The sequence below is a fragment of the Panicum virgatum genome, chromosome 3N (genome assembly GCF_016808335.1).
Source record: "Panicum virgatum strain AP13 chromosome 3N, P.virgatum_v5, whole genome shotgun sequence".
In the NCBI taxonomy this organism is placed as follows: domain Eukaryota; kingdom Viridiplantae; phylum Streptophyta; class Magnoliopsida; order Poales; family Poaceae; genus Panicum; species Panicum virgatum.
Genome location: NC_053147.1, coordinates 58,057,941 through 58,074,090, shown reverse-complemented (window position 1 = coordinate 58,074,090; position 16,150 = coordinate 58,057,941). Strand labels below are relative to the sequence as shown.

General features: G+C 43.7%; 2 protein-coding genes across 6 annotated transcripts; both read left to right on the top strand.

Annotated features, from left to right (window-relative positions):
• Positions 1-3,252: 3,252 nt before the first annotated feature.
• Positions 3,253-12,756, top strand: LOC120666331 (poly [ADP-ribose] polymerase tankyrase-2-like). 5 transcript variants are annotated; one of them, XM_039946157.1, is made up of 12 exons: positions 3,253-3,591; positions 3,725-3,904; positions 4,715-4,846; positions 5,679-5,818; positions 6,563-6,649; positions 6,977-7,069; positions 7,186-7,308; positions 8,685-8,837; positions 8,919-9,020; positions 9,406-9,576; positions 9,669-9,748; positions 12,320-12,756. In XM_039946157.1, the coding sequence occupies exons 1-10, from the start codon at positions 3,423-3,425 to the stop codon at positions 9,532-9,534; spliced, it is 1,308 nt and encodes a 435-aa protein (XP_039802091.1). In that variant the 5' UTR covers positions 3,253-3,422; the 3' UTR covers positions 9,535-9,576; positions 9,669-9,748; positions 12,320-12,756. The 5 variants fall into 5 exon arrangements, with proteins under 5 accessions (XP_039802091.1, XP_039802090.1, XP_039802094.1 ...); XM_039946156.1 differs by having other exon boundaries at positions 12,313-12,756; XM_039946160.1 differs by lacking the exon at positions 3,725-3,904 and having other exon boundaries at positions 12,313-12,756.
• Positions 12,757-14,373: 1,617 nt separating this feature from the next.
• LOC120667934 (ankyrin-1-like) lies at positions 14,374-15,872 on the top strand. The gene is made up of 3 exons (XM_039947913.1): positions 14,374-14,583; positions 14,734-14,922; positions 15,721-15,872. Exons 1-3 carry the CDS (start codon positions 14,424-14,426, stop codon positions 15,870-15,872), a joined length of 501 nt encoding a protein of 166 aa, XP_039803847.1. The 5' UTR covers positions 14,374-14,423.
• The last annotated feature ends 278 nt before the right edge of the window (positions 15,873-16,150 follow it).

Genomic DNA, 16,150 nt, shown 5'->3' with positions numbered 1-16,150 from the left:
AAAAATAACTTTGATTAATTTTGTATTAAAAAATATTAATATTAATGATACATAATTAGTATTATTGGAACGATCTTTGGATCAAGTTTTTTAATAAATTTATTTGGAGATACAAATGTTGTACTTATTTTCTACAAATTGAGTTAAAATTATAGCATGCACACTAATGGTGATACTTAAAAAGAGAAAGAGGGAGTATCTCAAAAGGTGAGAAAGACGAACAGAACTTAATATTTAACCGACTCTAATCAATCCGCTAACTGGGGGAGTCACCAACTCCAAGCCTCTTCACTTTGAAGGAATCTCCCTCACTCCCTACTTATAAGGGCAAGTACATTGGTCTGGTCTAATACGCGGTCTCATGCATTGCCACAGGGTCTTGAGACATTGTAAAAGGCAATATATACAATGAGTTGTCTTATAACCTGTCTCGTAGTATTACATAATTCCATAATTTGTGCATTGAAAAAGAAAATATTGTCAGTTGCATGGCAACAACAACTTGTACAATGGTGAGAAAGTGATCTCATAGTTCTAAATTTTAGCATATGAGGTGGTTGTCTCGCGAAACCATTCTCTCTCCACTACTTAATGAAAAATCTTACATAGACTTCCATAAAACGACCTATGAGATCGCTGACATGGAGCAATATATTTGCCCAATAATGAGGTACCGTACGCCTAGGCAAGTGTGGAGACTCGACGACTAAACCGCGCTGCCGGGCCTGAGCTGCACGGATATATAACGAATCAAATCCGCGTCCCTCGGCCAATCGTCGTGTTCGTGTTCGCACCATCGCTGCCTCTCTTGCACCTTCAATTCCTTCGGCTGCTCTCCTCTCCACCAACGCAACACAAAACCACCATGGTGGGAAGCGCAATCCATCCGCCTGATGAGGTGCTGGTGGAGTTTGCCGTTTCTTTGTTGTGTTTAGAGTTAAGGTGGTTGCTTTCTCTTTGTGTTGGAAGCTAGTGGTGCCACTGGTTTGTTTGTAACTCTTGCACTTCAGGGGCTCTTTCGAAGTTGCGTCACAAAATTCTCTTCCTCTTAATGAAATATGTGCTCAGGCACGTACGCTAAAAAAAGTTGTAAAACTAGTTCGACGCTGGACCCGCCACTTAGGATCAAACAGTGCAGTAGGGTTGAAATCCTTAATCCAGATGATAGTGTGTATGTGTTAACATTGGTAACACCAAATAAGTTTGGTGTATTCCTAGCAACGGCGGAACCAGGGGGGGCTAGCAGGGGCCACGGCCCCCCCTAAGGCTGAAAAAAAAATTGAACCTCCCTCTTTTTTGCAGTATATAACAAATAATTAGATAAGTGATTCTACAACAAATTCAATATCTAGTAGCTCACGTTGTATTTTCAATTAAAATCAAGTACATAGTCTAAGAGGCAATAACTACAAGCAAAAAGTAGTCTGTTTTGCATAGCTTCCTCACCGACTTTTGATGAAAGCTCTATCAAAGTATCATTTTCAAAATGATTTTATCATGGGAGCCGTGAATAAAGCCATAAAACGGCTTTGCCTGCGAGCAAAAAATTGTGGCTTCTCGCGGCTACCATGATCCTAGGCGACTGAAGCCGTTTTAGGAAACAATTTTTTAACACAACTTCAGTTTCTACTTCATCAAAAAACTGTACCAGAGCTATTTTAGGAGGAGCCGCAGCGGCGCAGCCAGGGTTAACGCTACGTACAGTTTGCCTGGTACCGATGCACCAGGGTAATGAAAAATTTAGCACTAGCTAGACTTGCATTTACCATGTATTGTTAATTTTTTTTATGGTCTTTAACGGTTGCACCATGATAATTTTAGAGGTAGCTTTGCCCCTAGCCGCAGACATGGCACATAGACTCTGAATCGTTTTTGCAATGGTATAACAAACTAACGGACACCTCAGCCGAACTGAAGACGTACATACGTCGCAGTAACGCCGCCGGCCGCCGCCATGGCCATATGTTGGCTTAGCCTCTTGGCCCCCCCTTCAAAAATTTTCTGGTTCCGCCGCTGATTCCTAGGTCAATACTTTGAATGGTGCTGTTAGTTATGTAACATGGTCAATACTTTGAATGCAAGTCGCGACGTCTGCACTTTTGTCTTCTAGACTTCACTAGGCACTCGCATGTCGCAGCAACTAAGCGGCGATTAAGCAACGCAACACCCAAACGTCTCGCTCGCGTGGCCTGGCGCCCTGGCTGGTGCGATGGCCGTGTCTATCAAGGGCATCAATTTATAGTTTCGTACAGGACCTTCGTATTTGCCCGTACGGCCCTGGGTGCGCCGTCCATCGACCCGACCATGTACAGGTACGAGACACCGCGACCATCCTCACGCCGGCAAGCTCCGTTCGCCAACATCACGGCCGGCGAGCCACGGTTCCAGACCGCAGCCATCAAGCGCCTCACCACGATTCCAGGGTGGCGACAAGGACTGGCGGTGATCGATGGGTCGTTTACAATAGCTATATCTATAGTAGTGAATATCACTTCATTTGAATAGTCACATGCAAATAACATTGTTTGTGTAGGAAAATATTTCACCTAGCTAAATTAAGCTATAAGCCCAAGAATTAGAGGTCTAATTCTTGGGCTTTTCCAGAGCTAGGCTCTAGGAGACTCTTTGCATGAGACAAGCCAGGCCCAAGAAGGTACATATAACAACTAATCCCTGAGCCCAGGCTAGAGGAAATAATGCAACCACCCGAAGTAATGGAGTGGATCCGACTAATTTACATAGCATCACTATCATATCCATAGAGATAGAGTGATAGGAATATATAATATTTTTTTGCAAAGCTTATTCTTTTTTTTTGCAAAATATAGATAGCATTTCTTAAGGATAGAATCCACATATATCATAATCTTGAAATCCAAAGTGCCCAGATTATTATTAACCAGAATCCATATTCTTATACTCCCTATCACTATCTAGATTACTATGATTCTTACGAGACCTAAGCATGCTCATTATAAAAGTGCTTGTATTGCCTCACCATTGTATAGTTGATTTTTTTTTTAAGGCTAAGACTAACTAATAAGTTGTTCAACATTTTAGTTAAAAACAAAACCCAAAAAATAAAAAATTGCATGTTTTGATTCGTTATTGCCTTCATTTAAAAATGGATAAACCGAACTATACATACTAAATGAGTGTCCAAACTTAATTACAGATCAGAAAAGACTTACCTACTAACGGCCCATAAAACGCATCTAGAAGAACGAAGATGCAACAATTGGGCCAGGGACGGAAGGTTAGCTTCCTTCTGCTGTACGCCGAAGCGCCGCGCTCACCGCCCCCACGCTTCCCGCTCTTTTCCATTCCCCTCCGCCTCGCCGCTTCCCTCTCCCCCTCGCCGCCGCGAGCTGCTCGCGAAATCACCTAGCCCTAGCCTTCTCGAATCTTCCAGAACCCTCCCCATGGAATCCTCGCCCTCCTCCACCGGCCGGCCTCCCTCGCAGCTGCAGGGAGCCCGGGCGCCCCTGCCCATGCTCCGGAATCCTAGCCCCAGGGCCAACCTCTCCAGGGACGACGACACGTTCGAGCTCATCAAGGCGGCGTACGCCGGCGACGTCCCGCAGTTCAAGAGTGAGTCCTCGCGAGCTGAGGCCCCCCTATTTTGCTTTCGCGCTCTTATCCAGTTATCCTGGATCTGGAATACTCGATTCTGATTTTTGGGCTGGTGGTGGGGGCCGGCTTTGGGGGCGGACTATTTGTGCAGAGCTGGCGAAGCGGCTGCAGAAGGCGGGGAAGAGCATGGCGGAGGTGGTGGTGGGGATGGAGGCCCCGTTGCATCCAGGTTACGGTCCGTTGCACTATGCAGCGTTGCATGGGAAGGCGGAGATGTGCAAGTTCCTGATCAAGGATCTTAAGTTCGAAGTCGACACGACTGAGGCCTTTGGTAACATTTTTGCTTTCCTCGTGCAGTTCGGCTGGTTAGTTTCCTTGCTCCATGGCGCAGGTTGTGTGCAAAAGTGGGTTGTGCATTGGGAGGGATGGGTTGGGCCGTGTAGCCTTTGCGCTGCTTTGTGCAACGGAAGGTATTTTGGATTGCTTGGGGGAGAATTGTTGGGAGATTATGGTGATGACTGGTGACACGGATGTGTATGGCCATATGGGAGAACATGGTAATTGCAGCCGGTGGTACAGCCTTGCACAATTTTTAGAACTGTGATTGGTATATAAGTAGTATATAAGTACCTTTTATTCCTTTCTTCAGTATGTGTGATTTTGCAAGCGATGGTGCTTGCAAAGGAAGGCTTATTTTTGTCAGAGCCTGTAGCTCACTGATGAGTCTCAGTTTCTATCAAAATATATGGGGGGACGATGTGTTATCATCATCTCCTTTAGGTGTTGGTGCCAAAGGGACCCGACTATTTTGTTGTATTTGGAGCAGAGCATGAATAACTTAATTGATACATGGTAGCTCTCAATGGTTTTCTCACAACTTGTCTACTCAAGAGAAATTATCCAAAAAGTTTGTTTCTGTGGAAATGCACGACACATCATGGAAATTTTCAAGGTAGCAGTCACACCATAAAAGTATTGTGGTGATTGATCTTGCCCTTCATTTTGAATCTTGTCCCATGATTCACCTGTGCAACTGTTTTGGCAATGAATATAGGATGCTAAGGTCTTAGGATTCTTTATTCAGAGGCAAGGAAACCTGATCGTTCTGATGAATTTTTGTCATTTCCTATGCTGCTGCCAGGTGCGACACCTCTAATGCTTGCAATACAATATAGGCGCTCAGCCGTTGGAAGGCTTCTTCTTGGTCATGGTGCTGATCCAAACAAAGCATCCAGTAATGGGTCTACTCCTCTCCATATGGCAGCATCTCTAGGTCTCTACATCCCTGGATGAGTCTTTTTAATTATAGTTATGTAGTTCTTTGAGATTTATTTAGGCTTGTCATGACAATTTTTTTTGCAATATCTGTCCTGCAATAAATTTCAACCCTCTGTCTATTTGTCGAGTGGTTGCACTTTGTAGTTATCTAATGACTAGAGTTGATAGCAGGAAATTTTTAATGGTCAATTTTGGGGCTCATATAATTAGTCAATACGAACAATTTCCACATACTTGGTTCATCATTCAGATATATTTAGTGAACTTGAGCTCAACTCAGACTACACTGCCAACCATAAAAAGGCAAGAGAGGCAAAACCTGTTTCAGTTTGCTTGAGAACATGCATTACCTGAAGCTAGACACAAATAACGAGTGAAATCTGGATTTCACCGATAAAGGGCATTCCTTGGGTGGACAGCAATTATTTTTGTCTTCTAGTTGGTTCTGCATCGCCTGTAGTTTGATCTTTGTAGGTAATGGAAAGTGTGTTCTGGCATTTGGCATCCTCGGATGCATTCAGACTGTTAATTATTACATCATTTCATCTAGAATTATTGAAGAATTTATTTCCTTTGATAGCATGTTCCAGAATCGCAACCGATATATGCCCCTGCATAAAAATTGGCTTGACCATGTTTTCCCATCTCAGCTAGTAAACTTAAAAGCCCTCTTTATTTACCCAGTTTGTTTACTGCTTCTTCAAAACATGTTTGTAATTCTTAACATATTTAGTTTAACCTTTTAAGCACGAGCTGGTATTTTAGTTAGGAAACACATATTTTGTTTAGTAATGTGAGTATTTTTAATATCCTTGTGTTTAATCCAGATAATTGTGAAGGAGCAGAATTATTATTGTCCAAAGGAGCATATGTTGACCCTATGTGGGAACAAAAAACTCCATTATTCCTTGCTAGTCAATGTGGAAATGATAGAATAATGGAATTATTATTGCGGCATCAGGCAGATGTAAACATTTATTTCTTTCCAGCTTCAGTTTCCTCTTCTTACCAATATATGATGTATTAAGGTATTATGGCTAAATGAATAAAGAAGTAGCACCTGGACGATTTTGTTTGGGCATATAAATAATCATGTTTTTCTTTTTGTTCTATTTCTAATACTCCAGTTCTATGTACTTGGTCTTGACTCTGGAGGTGTATTTTCCGGCTCTATATGGCCAGTCATAGTCACCCATATTATAGTTCACCTACTGCTCATGTGTGAGTGTGACAGAGCTTGTTTCTTGTCCCAGTTTTTATCATTGTCATGTCCTGCATATGCTTGCTTGTCCATGGATACTGGGTAGTTAGTACACAAGCATACTCATATGTTAGCATGGATGATACAATGATAGATTGTAACTGGTAACATAGTAAAAGCATACTACCCTGATTTTGTAGCTGGGCTGTTTGAGTGTTCGTTTGATCTATGCATTAAGATTCTGTTGATGAAAGCAGTATTTCACCTAAACATTGTTGTCTTATACACCATTATGTTCGATGATATGTTCAGAAAACAATGCGTGTGTTAGGGGATTGTGATTTCACATGCATGTTTTTTATCTGAATAAAGTGGTCAAATCAAAGATTGTATTTCAGTCACTTTTTTTTTGCTATGCCAATAAATTCATATTGCAGTGATATACAACTTTTTCTCCAGTACATTTGCCATAGGTTTTTTATGTAACGTATTCTTCCTCTTTCCTTACAGCCTAATGCAGCAGTTCTTTTAGCGCATACTCCACTGAAAGCAGCAACATCTGCTCATTCATTGAAAGGTGTGGAGCTACTTATTAAGGTACAATAACTGCAGAAAGATATTTCCAAGGAAACTGATCAAGTTTAGTTTTATTTTTCCTAGGATGAGCACAGGTTGAAGTTATTTTTTTATCTATTACATATTCCATGTTGTTCAATGCTATGTTCAGAAAGCAATACATTTAGGGTATTTTGATTTTACATGCATGTTTTTTATCTGAATAAAGTGGTCAGATCAAATATTGTATTTCAGTCAATTTTTTTTCTTGCTATGCCAATTAATTCATATTGAAGTGATATACATTTTTTTCTCCAGTACATTTGCATAGTTTTTGTAAGTAACATGTTCTTCCTTTTTTCCGTACAGCCTAATTCAGCAGTTCTTTCAGCGCATACACATACACCACTGAAAGCAGCAACATATGCTCATTCATTGAAAGGTGTGGAGCTACTTATTAAGGTACAATAACCACAGAAAGATGTTTCCAAGGAAACTGATCAAGTTTGGTTTTATTTTCCCTAGGATGAGCACAGGTTGAAGTTTATTTGATCTATAGTACATATTCCATATTGCAGGCTGGTGCTGATGTCAATGCTGGTCACCCTTTAACTGCACTGATGCTAGCGGCAATTGCTGGCTACACTAACTGCATCAAGTGTTTGTTGAAAGCAGGTGCTGATGCCAATATACCTGACAATGTGAGTTTTATCCTACTATTGAGCTTCTAGGCTGTCAATCTATAATACTTGCAGCATAATCTTCTAAAAACATTATGACATGAATGGCTTGCAGTAAGATTCCATGATCTTGTGATTCTTGTCATACCCCTAACTAGAACATTTTATTGGAGGCCTGCTTATAACAAACTTCACAGGTTAGAAGATGGAATATGGCACTTGTTCTGATAAAACAGTTGAACCAAGCTCACAAGCTTAACTAATGCGAAGTTAATCAGTTGTAATATTTGGCATTTGTTCATAACTGGTCATGGTTTAGTGTAAATTTCACACCTTGATGTCCTATGTTATCTCTCAACAAAAAATTGAAAAGAAATTATGGGGTTATTTGGTTTGAGTAATGTGGTGGTCCATGTATCTTCTCACTCCTTGGCCCTCACATTTTTGTTTGGTTTGGGGAATGGAATGGGTTGATCCTGTTAGCGCGCCCCACCTAGCCAACCCGACCATAAAACCTAGGTGTTATAGTGGGAGGGGTGGGGGCTTTTATCCATAATCCATCATTCCCCCTACGGCGTGTGAGCCCGGCGTAGCCCGCAGTAGGTTATAGTGCCCGGCGTAGCCCGCAGCAGGTCTCAGCACACGAGAGGCTCACAAGTCACAAGCACATTATTAGCTTAATATTGAGGAATGGGTTCATCCACCAAAATTCATGGGGTGACTCCATGTGATTCACCATCTCATTCCAGATGAGTTGATTCTCTAAACCAAACAACCTGTAAATATCTTGCTGATACTGAAGTTGTCATGAAGTTAAGAGCAGCACCTGTTCTTTCTTTGGACATGCCTAAATTAATTGGAACCATTATAGAAATACCCTATACCCTGTTCAAGAAGTGGAACTGCGGTACGCATTAGCCATCTTCTTTCCTGTTTGGCGGGAAGGGTAATCACTCATTCTTAAAGCCAGCATTCTTTAGTTAGTATCAAATAATTGATTAGAAAAAGGGGAGAGGAATTGTTACTTAGAAGGTGATTTCAAATCAGGACCTTTTGTTTTGAGATTTTGGGAGTTGTTTTTGGGTGGGCGAGGAGCGCTGTTAATAGCCATTGGACCTCTCTGGTACAATCTGTTGCGGGGGCCTGAGAGATTGACTAGATTTCATGATACCACTGCATAACCTGAACACTCACCTAAAATTACTTTCACTCTATTATGATCTTAATTTTCTTGGTGTACAATGCTTTCCTACATTCTTGTGGTACTCATTATGTGACGGAGCCAATTAAAAAAAGGATACGCATTGTGCGGCATGAAAGCATGCTTTGTTTTTCCATAAGGCATAAGCTCAGCTGTGTATGTTTGTGAAGTTTCTCCTGGATATCCTTCTTGACAGAATGGCACAGTGCCGGTAGAAATTGCTGCAATCCAAGGATGTCAAGAATGTGTTGAGATTCTTTTCCCTGTCACGACACCTTTGGCTAGAGTTGCAGATTGGAGCATCGGTGGAATAACTCAGTATGCAAAATTTACAAGATCAAACCCACAAGTATGGGTAAACGTGCAGATTTCTGGAATTTATTTCATGCCCCTATGATATATCCGACTTCCAGTTGTCTGTGTTGTTTAGGATCATCTGCTCCAGGAGGATGGTAAACCTGATTTTGAGGCAGATGGTGATGCCACATTCTCTGAAAGGGATTATGCTCGTGCGTTGACTCTCTACACTAAGGTTAATTCTTCCATCATACAATTCATTAAATTTATACTTATCTTTCAGGTTCTACTTCTGTAGTCATTGTCTTCTATTTTGATGTGCACCAATGTTGAAATTTGAAGAACAAAAATTTGGTCATATATCCTCCAGAACTGGGTGGTTTAATTAGTTATTTAACTTGTATTTATCACCTTTTCAGTACCTTTTGTGAAGGCCATCAGTTAAACTTTGTTTCTAAGATGATTCGTTAAATTGTGAATGCCTGTCCTATTAGTTAATGTTTGAATGTTTTTTAAAGATAAAAAAATTCAAGTATATTTGTTATGATGACTATAATTAGTGCCACTTATGTATTAACTTGATCTTTGGTTTAATAATTAATAACACTTGATGGCTGCAGGCATTGGAGACTGAACCTGATAATTCAACCTTGTATGTGAAGATGAGCCTTTGCTCACTGCATACAGGTGATAAAGGCAAGGCTCTGGATGATGCTGGTACCTACAAAGGTATGCAGCCGAACTTATAAAAGTCATGCTATGCGCAAGGAGCGGCTCTAATACTGGTGAAGGTGAGCTGTGCTAGGCTACCCTGTAGCAATGACATCTGATTTCCAATTCTGCATCACATTACATTGTAATCTATTTGCACTTTTGTGTTTAGGAGTATTACAGAGCATGCGAGACACTCATGTCTGGTTTGCACTTGGATTTTGGAAGCAAACCAACTGAGATAGCATTTAGGTAACCTCTGCTATTATGATTTAACCCTTTGGTTGGGAAAGTTTGTATACTTGATGCTAAGATTAGAGAGATGTCTCATGAGAACGAAAGCTTATAGTGTGGCATATCATTATAGTACAAAACAAAAAAAACATTATAGTACAAAACAAAAAAAATCCTTGTACTCAACACCATAATATATTATTGGTGTATATTGAGCCCATGTATAGAGGCTCATCCAGAGGCCCATGTATAGGAACTATATATCCCACCCTTCTAGGATTTGGAGGAATATATCTGTTTATTCTCTCCTACATGGTATCAGCTCAGCCGGTGCAGGTGTACCGGCGTCGTTCGACGCCGACACCGGCGCCGCCTCCGGCTCCGGAGGCTCCTGCGATGCCTACACCGGAGCCGTCGCCGCCGCCGCCGCCTCCACCGACTCGCTCTCGAGTCGAGCCGGAGGTGTACCACCCGCCAGTCGTCCATCGGGATCCTCGGCACATCCATCCCATGGTGACTCGGCGGATGGCGTCTCAGGCCGCGACTCTCTCCGCCACCGAGGGAGAGCCACGGGTCTCTCCGGTACCCTCCTCTGTCCGCGACGCCCTGGCGGACCCTCACTGGCGTCGCACGATGGAAGAGGAGTACGCGGCTCTTCTCGCCAACCAGATGTGGGGCCTCATGCCGCGTCCGTCTGGTGGCAATGTGGTCACAGGCAAGTGGATCTGGACGCATAAGCGTCGGGCTGACGGCACACTGGAGCGCTACAAGGCTCGCTGGGTTCTTCGGGGTTTCACCCAGCGGCCTGGTATGGACTATGATGAGACCTTCAGACCAGTTGTGAAGCCCGCTACGGTGCGTACGGTCCTCTCGCTTGCATTTTCTCGCTCCTGGCCTGTGCACCAGCTGGATGTGAAGAATGCGTTTCTTCACTGCACTCTGTCAGAGACTGTCTACTGCTCTCAGCCAGCGGGATTTGTAGACTCGAGTCGTCCGGATATGGTCTGCCGGCTCAACAAGTCCCTCTATGGTCTGAAGTAGGCTCCTCGGGCCTGGTACTCTCAGTTCGCCACGTTCTTGTTGACTTTGGGGTTCACCGAGGCCAAAGCTGACACTTCTCTGTTCATCTACCGCCGTGGGGATGAGACTGCCTACCTTCTGCTTTATGTTGATGATATTGTGCTCACCGCCTCCAGTCAGCAATTGCTTGAGCGCGTCATCTCCTCTCTGCAGCGGGAGTTTGCTATGAAGGATCTTGGTCAGCTCCACCACTTCTTGGGCGTTACTGTTAAGACTCGCTCGTCTGGCCTGTTCCTTCACCAGCGGCAGTATGCACTCGACATTCTGGAGCGGGCTGGGATGACTGATTGGAAGCCATACTCCACTTCTGTCGATACTCAGGCGAAGCTGTCTGCTGATCTGGGTGATCTCGTGGCTGATCCTACTGCCTACCGGAGCCTCGCCGGTGCCTTGCAGTACCTGACTTTCACCCGGCCGGATCTCACCTATGCCATTCAGCAGGTCTGTCTTCACATGCATGATCCCCGGGAGTCTCACCTTGCTGCATTGAAGCGTCTCCGCTACGTCCGTGCCACAGTTGGCTTCGGCTTGGTTCTTCACCATTTTCCCACCTCTGAGCTGGTGGTCTACACCGACGCTGACTGGACTGGCTGTACGGACACTCGCCGCTCCACTTCCGGCTACGCCGTCTTCCTGGGCGGCAACCTTGTCTCCTGGTCGTCCAAGCGGCAGCCGGTTGTCTCCCGCTCCAGTGCTGAGGCGGAGTACCGGGCTGTCGCTAACAGCGTGGCGGAGGCGTTCTGGCTACGACAGCTCTTGGCGGAGCTCCACAGTCCGCTTGCCAAGAGCACGCTCGTCTACTACGACAACGTCAGCGCCGTGTATCTCTCCACCAACCCCGTTCAGCATCAGCGGACGAAGCACGTGGAGATCGACCTACACTTCGTGCAAGACAGGGTCGCCGTCGGCGATGTTCGGGTACTCCATGTCCCGACCCCCTCCCAGTTTGCCGACATCTTCACCAAGGGACTACCCTCCTCGACCTTCTCGGAGTTTCGCTCCAGCCTCAACGTAGCAGGTGGCTAGTTGTGGTTGCGGGGGGTACTTGCCCTTTGTACTTTCTTCTTGTCCAGTCTTGAACACCGCTGCGACGGTAGTTCAGACTGTAGGGGGGTGTTGGCTTTCTTGTTGTCCAGTCTTGAACATCGCTGTGCCGGTAGTTCAGACTGCGGGGGGGGGGGTGTTGGTGTATATTGAGCCCATGTATAGAGGCTCATCCAGAGGCCCATGTATAGGAACTATATATTCCACCCTTCTAAGGTTTGGAGGAATATATCTGTTTATTCTCTCCTACATATATGTAGTGCTCCACAGAAACAAAATATAACTGACTTATGGCTCTGTTTCCAAAATTTGTTTTCTCATTTAGTTTGGCAAATTGGCTACACAGGGGGCTTGTCCCAGTGAGCTTTAATATTCACCTTATGCTGGGCTGTCACTATTTTTTTTTGAAAACAGGCTGTCACTATATATTCTAATGTTGCTTATAACCATATTTGTAGTGGGGAGTGGGGACCATCAGTGAAGAATTGTTGATACTGCAAAGTCAAGAATAAGTGGGCAAGATATTGTGTTAGTACTGCACAGGCAAAAAAACATAACTGGACAGGTCAAACATCCTATGAAAGCTGGGATGCTCTTTTTTGTTTTGGGACCTGTCCAGGTTTTGTGAAGATAGACGATGCTGCATAGTATGTGTGCAGTGTGCTGTACCTATACTAGCTAAACTGTGAAACTGGACCAGATGGGTGTAAAGATCAAACAATGCAAGCCTGAACAGCTTAACCAGTAATGATAATGCTGTTGCAGGTTTCGACGCTGTAGAGTTTAGTTACAATGCTGCATATCCTCAAAATCGCTTTAAACCTGTGTAGTGAAGGCTGTTTGAACTGTGTTCAAAGTTGATGGCATAATTGAGATATCAAAAGGATACTTTGTTTTTCTTAGTTCTTACCACGTGAATGTTTGTTTTACTCCTATTGGATATAAACTAGAGTAACATTCATCTCCGTAATGCATTATACGCCTTAGAAGTACGTTTTCTTCTGAAACTAGGAAAGCAAGCATTTATGTGCATAAACTTCATAAACCAGTGCAAAAGAGGTATGAAAGCAGTTTTCATGCGATCGAAAGGCATCGTTTCAGTGATGATAGGGCATGTGCAGCAGTTGATGCTGATATATATGACGGGCTTGTTTGATTTGAGCCTTAATCAACCTTGCCAAATTTTGGTCATGAGTCTTGACTAGAAATTTTCGTAAAGCTGATTGGGCTCTCTAACCATGCTATAATGCTAATACAGTCGGTGGTCCTTAACTATGTCTTTGCAGCGTGGGTCTCGCATATAGTATCTGATGTCAACAATCATTTTAAGTGCCGAATTTTTTTTTGGGAAAAAACTTATGTGTAGATAACCACAAGATCCAGAGTTTGTGCAACCTGCTTTCAAATGTGCTGCCACTTATTTGGTGGAGTCAGTTTGAAGCTAGCTGTCAATTATTTGGTGGTGTCAGTTTGTATAGAGAGCAAGCACACAGAGAAATGAGAATAGCGCCACAGTACTAAGTGGTAAACCTTGTATAATATAGTATCCAAATCCCATAATATTAGTTCTTCTTGAGAAGAAATCTTCTTATGCATACCTAAGGAATTAGCTCTGTTTCAAAGAAGATGAGTGACCTGCACTACCTAGCACCTAGTCATTTTTGCGCCTAGAGTGGTTTAGTACTCTCTAAGTTCAAAACTAAGATAAATTAGACATGGAGTAATATGGATTGCTGTAATGGAAATCATGGATGCGTGTAATGCCAAATTTCAATTTTATGGTTGACATATTCCACTGATTTAACGAGGTACTCCAATCGAGTAGAAAAAAAATACAACCTCTCATATGGCAACACCTAGGCGTTAATGCTGCAATCTAGTGTTTTTAAAACATTATTGGAAATTAGAAAAAAAAAACACTGATGGAACTGACCTATCCCTTCGCCGCCATTTCTTTTTTTTTTGCGCCAAACTCACAGCATGTGTACGAAGTGTAGGTGCAATAGTCTAAGTAATCAGCTCACACAGTGAATCATATCTAACCTCACAGTGAATCGTAGTCTCCTGCTACCGATCTACCATCGAGTTAGGGAGGACCTTTCGTAGTATTTATCAGCAGTTGATGTAATTATAAAGCAGAAACACAATATAAAAGTAACAGCAAATCTTAGCACTTAAACCTTGTGTGAGCCGACATTCCGGTAAATATGATTTTTTAGGATAATAAAACCTTATCTAGTATACATTTGTATTGAAAAAATAAAAAACGCACACATCTTATAAAATAAAAAAAGAACGCACAAACAGCGTAGTATAGGCTGTACAGCGTAACCACGAATTCACGAAAGCTGATTTGCAGCCCAACCAATACCGGCCCATTAAACGTGAACCCGTAGGTGGCTTGTTCCGTACGCAAACCCCGCACCGCCAGGCGAGCGCCAGCCGACTCTCGCTTCCCGCTCTTTTCCATTCCCCTCCTCGGGTTCTCCCCCAACCTCTTCCATTCCCCTCCCCTCCTCTCTCTCTCTCTCTCTCTGCGCCGCGAAGCTTCCAGAACCCTCCCCTCTCCATGGATCCCTCCTCTTCCGTGCCTAGGCGGCCTCCGCGAACTTTGCCCCCGCTAGAGCTCGGATTCGGAAACCCCAGCCGCAGCCACAACCCCTCCGTCGACGACAGGGTGGCCCTGCTCCTCCGCGCCGCGCACGACGGCTACGTCCCCAAAATCAAGAGTGAGCCATCGAGACGCGGACGGACTCCGGAATCTCGGCTTCGCTGGGATCTGGATGAACTGATGATTCCGATATCCCGCTTTTGGTTTTGGTTGGTTTGGGTTTCGGTGGGTTTGATTGGATTGTTGTGGCGCTGCTGTTGTTGTGCAGAGCTGGTGGAGCGGCTGGAGAAGCATTCGGGGATGGGCGTGGCGGAGGCGGTAGTGAGTGTCCTCTTCCAGGCCCCGTGGAGCAAATGCCACGGGCCACTGCATATGGCAGCGGCGGCTGGGAAGGTGGATGCGTGCAAGTACCTGATCAGGAAACTCAAGCTCGACGTCAGCGCGGCCGGCACCGATGGTTCGTAACTGCTTGTGGCTATTTTTGCTTTTGCGTGGCGTTCGTTTGGTTGGGTCTATTGGGTGAGCGCTGGGGCCTGGGGGGGACGCGGGTTGGTAGGATTCTCGAGCATGGGTATTGAGAAGGGAGAGAATTCGCTCTAATTTGTGGGATGTAGATCGAGGGTTACGTTTCTTAATGTTAGAGAGGTTTGCTGGCTTATTTGTTTGGTAGAAAATTGCTGGAAACTGCTTGTGTTGACTGATGTGAGTTCTGTGCATGATAGTAGACGAAATAACCGGTGATCATGTGTGTTTCCCAGTATTTTGGAGTGCAATTGGTATTTTACTTCAGGTTCTGCCCAGTGTCCAGACTGTAGTTCACCAATCCCTCAGTCCAGTTTTCATTAAGAAATACTAGTACAAAGCTGTCATGTTGAAGGATTGGTTGCCGTGGAGATTATATGCGATTGCCAATTTCTTTTGTGTTGATTTGAATGGGATTGGCTGTATTTTCTTTTTCCAGAGTGAAAAGGAGGATACCTTTGTCTGCTTGAGAAATATTTGCGAATAGTTGGCCCTTGTGAAGTGTATGCTAACTCATGTATCTGCGAAATATGGTCTACCAGGGGAACATTTAAGTGGTGATAGCAGTTTGAGTCGTGGATCCTGCTGTTTAGCTTAATCTTATGCCACAATACAGGATACACCTCTGTCATGCTGCTATCATTTTCTATTATATACCACCTCAGTAGATCAGAGGCAGTAAAACTGTGCTGATCTTCTGACTGAAATTTCTTGTGTCCTTGCCACTTTCCAGGTGCGACACCTCTACATTTCGCGGTACATAGTAGTGGATCTTTAGCTGTTGTGAAGCTTCTTCTCGATCATAATGCTGATCCAAACAGACTATGCATTTATGGGTGTGCTCCTCTCCACATTGCAGTGATTCAAGGTTCTCTTTACCCTTGAATATGTGTGTTTTGGACTTTTGCCATTCTTCAAGCTTTATTCTCTGAGCTTATCATGCCAAAAAAATTTTCCGTGTTACATTTCTTGTAAATTTCAGCACTTAGGTAATATTGTTGCCTAATGCCTATTGGTTGCACATTCTGGTTACACCTTATTTCAGCACTGAGTTGGTTTACTAGAACATTTATTTGGTAGTCCTAGTTTGGAGCTTAGTACAGCGTACTCAATCTATAGTCAATATAAACATACTCCATATAGGGAAGTAACACTGAATTTTA

Bases quoted from the DNA above. Each gene is read 5' to 3' on its own strand.
- LOC120666331 (XM_039946157.1), top strand. From the start codon at position 3,423: ATGGAATCCTCGCCCTCCTCCACCGGCCGGCCTCCCTCGCAGCTGCAG. The intron at 7,070-7,185 runs GTACAATAACCA...TCCATATTGCAG, and splicing joins GTGTGGAGCTACTTATTAAG to GCTGGTGCTGATGTCAATGC. The intron at 9,021-9,405 runs GTTAATTCTTCC...TGATGGCTGCAG, and splicing joins CGTTGACTCTCTACACTAAG to GCATTGGAGACTGAACCTGA.
- LOC120667934 (XM_039947913.1), top strand. From the start codon at position 14,424: ATGGATCCCTCCTCTTCCGTGCCTAGGCGGCCTCCGCGAACTTTGCCC. The intron at 14,584-14,733 runs GTGAGCCATCGA...GTTGTTGTGCAG, and splicing joins CTACGTCCCCAAAATCAAGA to AGCTGGTGGAGCGGCTGGAG. The intron at 14,923-15,720 runs GTTCGTAACTGC...GCCACTTTCCAG, and splicing joins CAGCGCGGCCGGCACCGATG to GTGCGACACCTCTACATTTC.